Here is an 11,161-nt window from a genome sequence, read left to right on the forward strand (position 1 = left end):
AAGCCCAACTTTGGGAACCAAAGTGCAGTGGTTCCCAAACTTTTCAGCTTTTGACCCACAAAATAACAGTAGTTGAGACCTGTGTCCCCAGCTATTTTTGTATGATAAACATCAGGTCAAACATGGGCATAGCAACAATATTTTTATACTACATTTATCCATTTCAAATACACTAACCTCACTCCTTTGTAACAACTAAGACAAAAATGTAATTAATTCAGGAAATCTTTTCAAGACCCCACCTTGATGTTTCGGAACCCCACTTTGAGTCCCGACCCCAACTTTGGGAAACATTGTGTTATATAACACATTAAATGTTCCACATTTGGTCTATTGTGTTGAGGTATGGAGTAAAGCATGTAAGGCTGTTACAAATCCTGTTTTTGTTTTGCAGAAAAGGGCTATAACAGTTATCGCTCGAAAAAACTACCATTATCCATCTAATACAGAGGAGCCCAAAGTGGGGCCCGTGGGCCAAATTTGGCCCACCAATCCATTTGATTTGGTCCACCAGCATTTGACATAGTTACTAGTTTTTAACCTATTTAGATTAGATTTAACCACACGTAGATTTGCACACTTCAGAAGGCCATATGAATGTCAGCACCGCAGGCAGGAGCAGCAGCAACAAAGCTATTGTCAAAGGGCTTTCGCTCAGCCAGTGTTTGATATACTGAGCTGAAAATTGGTATACTGGTAGCTGAGAGTAAGCTCTGTCACATACTGGAGCTGAAACATCAAAAACAAGATAGCAGCCGAAGCAATTTTGGCCACTTTGGACTATTCTCATAACTCAGTCATTTTTTAATCTGTAAAGATAAAATTTGCTAAAGCAGTTGCTCAAACCTCAAAAACATGCTAAATACAGTACATCTTTAGGATGGCCACCAGAACATTGGTTACGTATTGTAACCCCAGATTCTATGAGCCCTCTAAGGCTATCGCTGATGGGTACCCCCCGCGCGCGCTCGCGCATTCTGAAGAACCAATAGTCTACGCCCACGTACTGTGGGCCTCACCTCGGTCCGTGTAAAAGGGGAGGACAGACCTGAGTTCAGCTCCCAATAGCTTACTTTTTCTTCAGCTACGGAAGCCGGTGAGGCCCTGATCCTTAGAGGGCTGCGCTTACACTCATAGAATCTGGTGTTACAATACGTAACCAACGTTCTATTTCGTGTAAGCTCCGCCCTCTAAGGCTATCGCTGATGGGTATTAGAGGCGGAGCCTGATGTAGTCTACGTCCCACCAGCTTGACATACTCGTGAAGCTTCCACCCAAAACACCCCTTGTGATGTTGCATAAGCAAAAGGCAGCAGCAACAGCTGATTCACATAGTGAACAGATTTGCATGAGCCCCTGTGTCCATCACATGATCCAGATGATGTGAAGAAGAGACAGCACACTGTATGTGCAGTATCACTTCAAGCACAAAAGTCATTATTTGTCCAATAATTTAAGACAAAATGTATTACTCTGACAAGGTCCTGAGAACAGAGTGAGTCAGAGAAGGGCCCGAAACATCCCGTAGATAAAAAACGGATGAAGGGGCAAGGGGATGACCAGGAGGCTGCAGAGCAAATATCCTGAATTGATACTCAACTGTACAAGGCAGTGGAGGAAGAGATCCCCCTTATGGAATGAGCTGACAATACAGCTGGAGGCTGCAGACCTGATGAGATGTAAGCCTGCAAAATAGCCTCACAAATCCAATGTGGCAACCTCTGAGAAGACAAGGTTGTCCTGCAAACTGCTCTCTGTAGTGAAAAAACAAACACTGAGAGCGCCTGATCTGTGCCGTGCATGACACATAACACGAGAGTGCGCGTACGGGGCATAGCATGTGAGAAACTGCTTCGGACAGAACCCGCTCAGAGTGATAACTCTGGAGCTGTAAGAGCTTGTGATGCTCTTAGACATAAAAACCGGGTTAGGACGCAAAGTCGCAGAGCCGCCATCCTCCCGTGTCCTGAGACAGGAGGGAGACACTGACAGAGCAGACAGCTCGCTGACTCTCTTTGCTGATGTTAGCGCTAACAGCAGGGCTGTTTTTATTAGGCAAAAGCTTTAGTGAGACCTGATCCAAAGGCTCAAAAGGAGCTTTAGCCAAAGCGCGTAGCACCAGTGTTAAATCCCACTGTGGTACGAATGTGCGTGTGATAGGTCTGTACCTGCGCACTCCCTTTAGGAACCGCTTTACCGGTAACGGATGATTGAAAACCGTCCTGTCACCAAAACCCTCGTGACAGGAGGAAATCGCCGCAGCATACGTCTTAACGGTGCTGAAGGCTAAACCTCTGTCCMTTAACATCTGTAGGAAGAACAGAATGCAGGACAAGGAGCAGGAGACTGGGTCTGCAGTTTTTCTACACACCAGCGCTGAAAAGATGACCACTTGGCTGCGTATGATGAGACTGTGGATGCTGCGCGCATCCTGGATGGTGCGCACCACATCAGCAGATAAACCCAGGTTTACTAAGCGTTCCCGTTCAGCGGCCAGGCCCAGAGGGGCTGGCCCAGTCTCGGGAAGCTCCTGATCGCTCCTCCCGCCTGCAGGAGAGCGTCCTCCTGCCAGGGGAGTTGGAGCGGGAGGCCTGACAGTACTGACTGGAGGAACCGGGAACCAGTGCGCTCCCATGCACTCCGGAGCGATCAGAATAGCCCGCCGACGGTCTGCTCTGATCCGGTCCAGTAGTCGCGGGATCAGAGGGACAGGAGGGAAGGCATAAAGCAACTTGTCCGACCAAGGATGGTGCGCAAAGGCGTCCACTCCCAGAGGAGGGTTGTCCCGGGAGCTCAGGGAGAACCAGAGGTCGCACTGTGCGTTCTCTCTGCTGGCGAACAAGTCCACTTCTGCCTTGTCGAATCTGTCCCAGATTTGCGTAATTATGGACATGTGCAGGGCCCAGTCCCCATCCTGGGGACCCCCTCTGGACATGATGTCTGCCCCTCTGTTCAGCACACCAGGAATGTAGACCACTCGGATTGAGCGCAAGTGGGTGTGTGCCCAGAGGAGAAGCTCTCTGGCTGTGTCCAGCAGCTGCCGGGAGCGTACCCCTCCCTGGCGGTTTATGTAAGCTGCTGCCACTTTGTTCTCCGTGTAGACCAGAGCATGCTGGTCCCGGACCAGATGAGTGAAATGCACAAGCACTTTCCACACAGTCAGAAGTTCCAGAACATTTATGTGGGGGACAGGATGGGCAGACCAGCGGTCTCCCACAGTCTGGGACAAACATGCCCCCACCCCCCACCCCCACCCTGACAGTGACGCTTCTGTGAAGACCGGCACGTGATGTGTTGCTCTGCTCAGAGGGACTCCTGCTGACAAGTGGCTCAGATCCGCCTCCACTGAGGAGGGGATCGATACGATCCTGCACTTGTGGCGTATCGGATCTATCTTTAGCCGAGAGAACCACCGCTGTAAGCGTCTCGTGTGTAGCAGCCCGAGCGGAACCACCGCGTGGGCTGCTGTCATCATGCCCAAGAGACGCATGATGGTTAGAGCTGTCAATGACCTGCGAGGTCTGACATACGCTAACAATGACAGCAGAGTCTCTTTTCTGGATTGGGACAGATGAGCTGTCACTGTGACTGAGTTCAGATCCACACCCAAATACATAATGAGTTGGGCCTGAATGAGAGAACTCTTTTCCCAGTTTATGGAAAAACCCAGCATCCTTAGGTGTGCCGACAGTCTCTCCGTCTGTGACGCTGCTTCCTGTCTGGTTTGGGCCAGCAGGAGCAAGTCGTCCAGATAAAACAGGATTCTCATTCCCGCTGAGCGCAGAGGCTGCAGTGCTGTCTCTACACACTTGGAGAAGGTGCATGGTGCCAGTGCGTAACCGAAAGTAAGACGGTTGTACTGGTACCGGGTCTGCTCGCAGGTATTTTCTGTGCGCCGGGATGACCGGGACATAAAAATATGCGTCCTTCAGGTCGATTGACGTGAACCACTCGCCTTACTGAACACATGTGAGCATCTGTTTGGTTGTCAACATGTGAAAAAGTCTTTTCAGTATGAATTTGTTGAAAAAAACGAGAGTTCCAGGATCGGTCTCATTGCACCCGTTTTTTTTTTTTTTTTTTTTTTGGGGACAAGGAAATACCGTGAATAAAAACCCTCGTATTCCTTCCCACTTGAAACTCTAGAAATTACTTCCTTGTTTAGGAGTTCCTGAAGCTCTGCTTGAAGAGCGAGATCCTGCTGAGGAGACGTCAAGTGGGTCTCCAGGGTCCCGCTGAACCGGGGAGGCTTGGTTGCAAACTGCAGCCTGTAACCCGTTTTTATCAAGCGCTTCATCCACTTGTCCAACACAAGTGTGTTCCCAGACGGAGCTGCGCTCTGAGAGAGCTCGCGCATGCGCTGGTTGTAGAACGGTTGTCGTAGCAACCGATCCACTCAGAGCCTTCGCCGCCGTCACACTCTCTCGTGTGACCCATGGGAGGCTTTGCTCGAAAGGGCTGTGCAGGAGCTCCGGGGAGCCCTACGCGCCACCGTTTGAACGCGGCCCGGGATGGGTTGCCTCCGGGGCCGTACATGAGCATGAACCGAGGAGAGTTTCAGCGGGACCAAACACAGCGCTCATCGCGCCGCTGTGATTGGTGGATTCATGCTGAAACGAGGCGGGGGTGACACGCCCCTGCTTGCGATGTGGCTCATTCTGCCTGTCTTCTCTTACATCTGCCGTTCGCCGGCGGGGTGAAGAGAAGAGTATGTGTGTGTTCGCCGGCCACGAGGGGGCGGAACGGACCACCGAACGTGGAACGGTGGGAGAAGACGTTTTTGTGTGACTATGTTTAGCAAGGACCAGAGGCCGGCTAGTTTCAGAACTAGCGGACCTAGCCTTACCCATACACATTTCTTTGCTTCCAAACCATGATGCAGGACGCACACCCGGCCTAAACAGTGCAGAGATTCAAACTCGTGCTGGCCTCTGTGCTGAGGTCACGTCGCGTTTTTTATTAAAGTTGACGGCCTGGAGAGTGATGTTGTTGGTTGCAGCACCCGACTGTGCTGCACAATGATGGGACCGGTCGGCCCAGCTGCCAAGCTGCTGGTGTACTGCTTGTGAGAGAAAAGGTCGCCCTCTGGCAGACCGTTCCGCCTCAGCGACGAAGACCATGGAGGACGAAGATTCCAGTACTGGGACCGGCGGGAACCGAAGACGGTCATCCCCTCCACTTTGTCATGTCCGCGTGGAACGAGACCAGAGCTCTCAGCTTGGAGTAAGCAACTCCTAGCATTGTAGCTAGCATCTCCATGCTAGAGGCAAAACCCGTCTTGGCTAAACGGTCTGGATGAGCTCCCAGTCCAGTCCTGGCTGGGAGCGCCGACCACTGAATGCCTTAACCCAGCTAGCTAACACCTCTGTGTTGCGAGCAAGCCAATAACAGCCAACACATCATGTGTTACAAACCAGCTAGCAGCAGTCTGCAACTGCTCTGGTCAAGCTACATAGCACGCCCATGGCTAGAGGCTACACCAAGCGGCAGCACCCTGACTCCAGCTTCTCCACTGAAAAACAGGGTCCAATTTCGGCACAACACGCTGAGATATAGCGCACTGCTTAGCTTAGTTAGGTGGCTAACTGGCTTAGCTAGTTTGCCGCCGTGATCTCCAGCGGGAAACCCCGCTAGCCTGGGCCTCCGTCCCCGGAGAAAGATAGATCAGACCATGCCGAAGATGAGAAGCGTATGGTCCGAAAAATCTGGAAAAGCTTCCAGTCCAGTCCTGGCTGGAAACGTCGATGTCTGAAGGCCTTAACTACTAGCTACCACATCCGTGTAACGAGTGAGCTAGTAGCGGCTATGAAAAAACGGGGACTTCTGTGGAAGCACGAAGATGTCCGGCGCCTTAGCTTAGCATAATACCGCACCGCAGGGACACCCGCGGGAAAAATATATGCTAGCTAATAACGATCAACCTTCTCCGAGGAAGGAGACCAGGGTAAAAAAACGGGTTGTGCCGGGGAAAGCCGAACCCCGAGCAGCCCGGAAGGACGGCTACGCGGATCATAGCTCGGTGGCGCCTGACACGAATTCCATCAATATAAAAGGAATCATAGCACGAGCTTACACGAAATAGAACCTATTTTAAGCAGTTAGATACATTGGACGAGCTGCACAGCTGGCAAGCCTCTCATCGTTTCTCCAGGAACTATTCTAGTTATGAATTATAATACACATTTAATTAATTTTTTTATTGATAATAATCCTGTTCAGCAATGACTTAAGATTATATTATGGCAGCACGATGGCTCAGTGGTTAGCACCAACGCCTCACAGCAAGAAGGTCCTGGGTTCGATCCCTGGTTCGAACCTGGGGTCTTTCTGTGTGGAGTTTGCATGTTCTCCTCGTGCTTGCGTGGGTTTTCTCTGGGTACTCCGGTTTCGTCCACCCCTAAAAACATGTACAATAGGTTGCTTTCAGGCCTCCCTTGAACAAGAGATCTGAGATCTCAACGGGACTTGCCTGGTTAAAAAAATGTTAAATAAAAAATATATATATATTCATTTAATAATTAGCAGCGCTCTCAAGTCTTACGCATTGGGCATGAGACACACTCATCTGAGGGTCTTCACAAGCTCTCACGCCACACTCCCACTTTATTACACTGAGAACTGACTAACGCCAAAAGCTCAACTCTGGTCCACCTTTTTTTGTTAAATAAAAACACACGCAAGTCCATTTACTGGATATAAATCCAGTCCACATTTTCACCGCAACCCGTGATGTTACACACAAGGACATGCCAGGTTGTTATCCAGTCCATATTTTCGCACCAACCTTCCCTCAACCTGTAAACAGTCTGCAGACAGAAGGAGCAGCCTGGTGTGTCCCCTCGCACATTAATAGAAGAGGAAGAAAAGAGGTGAGCAGCGCGGGTAAAATTAACAAACGTAATAAAAAAAATTGGTGGAGATTGTCAGCTTAGAAAACACACACAACAAATTAAAAGCACTTTAAAACTTTCAAGTGCAGCTGCTAGGTTAGATTATTAAATAGGCTGATTACATATTTCAGTTTTATATTTTATTTAAATTTTTGTTGTTTTGTTGTATTCAATCAAGTACTAACTCCTGTGACTAAACCAAGGAGGGAAAAAAGCTATTTAAAAAGAATTTAATGCTGATATAAAARCTCAAGGTTTTTTGTCATTAATAAGAAAACATGGGGGGAAAAAACTAAATATCGGCTCTTAAAACAAACCCCAAGTAGGTGTWACATTAGTCATTWGATAAAAAAWWWWTTTTAACATAACAAATAAAGGAAAATTACTGTTGGCTGTTTAGTTTTTATCAGTTAAAAAAACAGTCACGCGGATAGAAACATTATTTACGCAAAGCATTCTGGGTAAATGAACATGTTTACTAGATGTTCTGTTGCAAAACTGTGAGCTCTTCTCCACTCTGAAAGTTAATCTTGGACAATATAAATATAATTAAATGAAACCTGAGCACCCTGAAAGACATGAGAAYATAGAAATGACTCCATCTRCAACTGAAAATGTGGATGGAGACAGCAGAGCTGCAGCATGGAAGAAGAATCTCAGTTTAGCCTAAACTAAACAGTACTTTTACAATCTTGTTTTTAGACTTGAAGAATATATATATGAAAAAATGTCTAAAGTTAGAACTAGTCAGGGTTCCCAATAAATGAAACACAGATACAGTTTATGCTATTATTTTCTCCAAGTCCTTCTTCACGAGAGCATGTGTAGGATTCCAGAGCAACAAGTCCCTCTGAAATGCACACCATCTTGTCGTTCAGCTCAGCGAGCTGTTGATGAACCTCAGTTGAAATTGAGTCAGCTGACAAGACAATTCACTAAAAACTTTTATTAAAAAAGTGACTTAAAAAGTTGACTTAAAAACTAAAGATACAAGGCCAAAACAGGAGTCAGCAAGGGCAAATGTGGCAGATAGCCCCGCACTTAGTTAGCAAAGAAAACTCAACTTTGAAATTAAAATAAGAACATTAATGAACAAAATAAAAACAAAATAAAGTTGTGTGATGTCATAGATTTCTTCTTCTACGCCCGTTTTTCTTCTACACACGTTTCTTACAACCTATGCACAGGTTTTAGAGCGTACTGCCACGTGCTGGTCCGTAAAAGAACAGCACTTTGCCGTGCGCCACCATGCGTCAACTATAAACACAGCGGCTACACTATAAATGCAGAAGCTGCACGGCTCAATGCGTGCACACTCCGCACGCTCGAGCCTGCGGACCAAAGCGCGAGTATAACTTAGCCTTAATCAGGAACTAATCTAWCAAGAATGATTCAAATGATGAAATCACTATTTTTTTACAGGTTTAGGCTCAGAACTTTGTAATTCATTCCAATGAAATTTGATGGGGTTAAAGTAGGCATGTAAAAATGTGTCAGTGCGGACACGCTCAATAGCTCAAAATTATTGTTGAAATAGTTCATTAATTTTTAAGAACAGACTATTTTACGCTGTTATAATTGATTATGAATTGATTCTTGATAAATTGTTACATCCCTAATTTGTTGCGAATTAAATCTTGGTCCACGTCAATTCTCGTCAGTTTTCGACAGTTTCCCATCCTGACAAAAAATTCCTGCYAACAGCCCTGAATCTCAAGTTTCACGGCAATTTTCCATGTCAATAACTGCTGAAAATCCCAGTTTTCATGCAGTGATAGTCGTTTGCACAAWATCCAAGTCCTGCTACTAATATTTTAATATAAGGGTCCCCAAACTTTTTCCTGTAAGGGCCACATAACTTTTCCCTTCTCTGGTGGGGGGCCGGAGTCAGTTTGTAACAGAAAAAGTGTGACCATTGCAGGAGTGCCTAAATGTAAAAATTTACTGTTTTCCAGAAAGCACAATCAAATAAGCCTCTCTGGGTTCTTCACAGTATGTATTCTGCTGAGCTAACAGTCCACTTTTTAGCTTTGAGAGTTTGTTTGCTCGCATTTGGCCTTGCAAGCTATCATACTTGTCTTTGTGACGGGATTCATAGTGTCGCCGCAGATTATATTCTTTGAATACCGCCACCGCCTCTTGGCAGATGAACAAAAAAATAATCGTTTGTCCACTGCAGCTTAAATGCCCTGCATTCTGAATCAATTTTTCTCTTACCTAATCTTTTCGCCATTATTCCATTCTCTCTTTGACAGGGGAGAGTTTAGGATTTTTTTTCTGGGGGTTGCCAGATAGGGGCACAGAATGTCACGTTATATGCGTGTATGTATGAAATAGTTACTAATAATAGTTAATAATGGAAATAATTCATAACTAAGGAACATTTTATTGCAAAAGTCCAACTTTATAATCAAATATAAATACACATATATGAAAAAAAAACTAAATGCTCTCTGGTATTGTTCTGGGGGCCGGACCAAATGGGGAGGCAGGYCGTATCCGGCCCGTGGGCCGCAGTTTGGGGACCACTGATTTAATGCGAATGTGCTAAAAGATTAACTATTTATTTTTAAGCAATACTAGACAACTTGACAAGTTGCTCAGCGTTCCTCATTTTAATGCAGTAGTAACTGCATGCTTTTTCATGTAAAGGCTAGAAAATTACAACTTTATTCTCATATTTTGACTTTAATCTCGTAATGTTACAACTTTATTCTCATAATATTATGACTTTATTTTTATATGACTTTTATGCCATAATATTCCATCCATCCATTATCTATAATACTAATACTCTGTCATAAGTATCAGCACTTGTAATTGCATTATTTTTATTTAACATCTTATTGCAGCATAAATTTCATTAGCYAAGTTCCTAAACTTAATTTTAAAAACAAATTCTTCGGTCCCTGGTGAATTTCCAGACTAGGCCGGCTCATTAAAAAAATAAAAACTCCACCGTCTTCATTTCCCTGTTTAGTTTGCTTCCCACGCATTGAATCCTCGGATATCCTCAGCCAGTGAGGATACACGGATGCAAACTCGAATTCTGAGAGTTTGTCGGCCACATGAGGAGGAGTCTTCGAATTGGGATAGTACTCCGTGCGGGGCAGTGATGTGTGCAGCCGACAAACGCACACTCATGAGGATGCTGCTCATGAATTGAGACACAGCCACATACTAGCACTCCAAGCTGAAATCTAAGCACTTCCTCTGACTGCTTGTCATCATTCATCCATTTAATCCATTGTGTTTCAGGACCTGAGGGCGTTGGTGTTGCTGCTGTCTGTCCAGCCCCCTCAAGTTGTTGATCCCGCCCTCTGCCCGGCTCTGCAGGAGCTGCTGGGTAGATGTCGCCTTTGTCTCCAGCAGCGCAGTGCTGTGGAACTAGAGGCCAAAGATCACAAGTCCAAAGGTTTGACACCCATGTGTTGTTTTACCTACCCTATTTGCCAAAAGTATTTGCTCACCTGCCTTGACTTATAAATGAGCTTAAGTGACATCTCATTCCTAATCCATAGGGTTCAATATGACATTGGTCCACCCTTTGCAGCTAGAACAACTTYAACTTTTCTGGGAAGTCTGTCCAMAAGGTTTAGGAGTGTGTTTATGGGGATTTTTGACCATTCTTCCAGAAGCACATTTGTGAGGTCACTAGGGATGGGTACCGAATTCGATACTTTTTTAGGCACAGACCGAATTCTGTCTGTACTACCGAGTATCTATTCACGTAACATCAAACGGTACCATGTTTCGGTACCTAAACACATCATGGTGACCGGTTTGGCATAAGAGTGGTGAGTTTTCCGTGCTTTTCCTGAACGCAGCATCACGCAAAAGCGTAATGACGTCAGCAGCAGCTGCTGCGTTCAGTAAACAGAGGCAGTAGAGCTCGGTCTGAACGTAGCTTGAAAGCCTCACAGCTCCTGGAGTAAAACTCACTGAACAGACCACCTCTGAAYTATCTGGTGGATTAATTATCTCCTGAACATGACGTTCACTTGCTCAAAGTAAATAAAGTACCACCACTTTCTTTATTTCATCCGCCATTAAACAGAGACCGGCAGAGGAAAACAACGGAGGAGCTTCCCGACAGTCCGAACACGTCTGACCTAAAGAGCACAAGCAGCCAGCTAAAGTGTTGGACATGTTTTGGATGTTCAAAACATTGCGTTCAAAGCATTGCGTGAATACCTTTTATTTATTTTAACCGCATCCTCTTTTGCTTATTTGATTTAAACTTATTTTCCTTCCATGGACCTCCATCACAC

At 46.0% G+C, this 11,161-nt stretch overlaps 1 protein-coding gene across 1 annotated transcript in view; it reads left to right on the forward strand.

Moving 5' to 3' along the window:
• Positions 1-11,161, forward strand: part of usp34 (ubiquitin specific peptidase 34) — a gene marked incomplete in the record, with an annotated part of 159,254 nt that overhangs the window by 144,250 nt on the left and 3,843 nt on the right. Inside the window, 1 exon segment of the mRNA XM_014026634.1 lies at positions 10,149-10,305. Within this exon segment, the coding sequence (XP_013882088.1) occupies positions 10,149-10,305 (157 nt within the window).

This window comes from Austrofundulus limnaeus, unplaced genomic scaffold, assembly GCF_001266775.1.
Source record: "Austrofundulus limnaeus strain Quisiro unplaced genomic scaffold, Austrofundulus_limnaeus-1.0 Scaffold574, whole genome shotgun sequence".
Classification (NCBI taxonomy): Eukaryota; Metazoa; Chordata; class Actinopteri; order Cyprinodontiformes; family Rivulidae; genus Austrofundulus; species Austrofundulus limnaeus.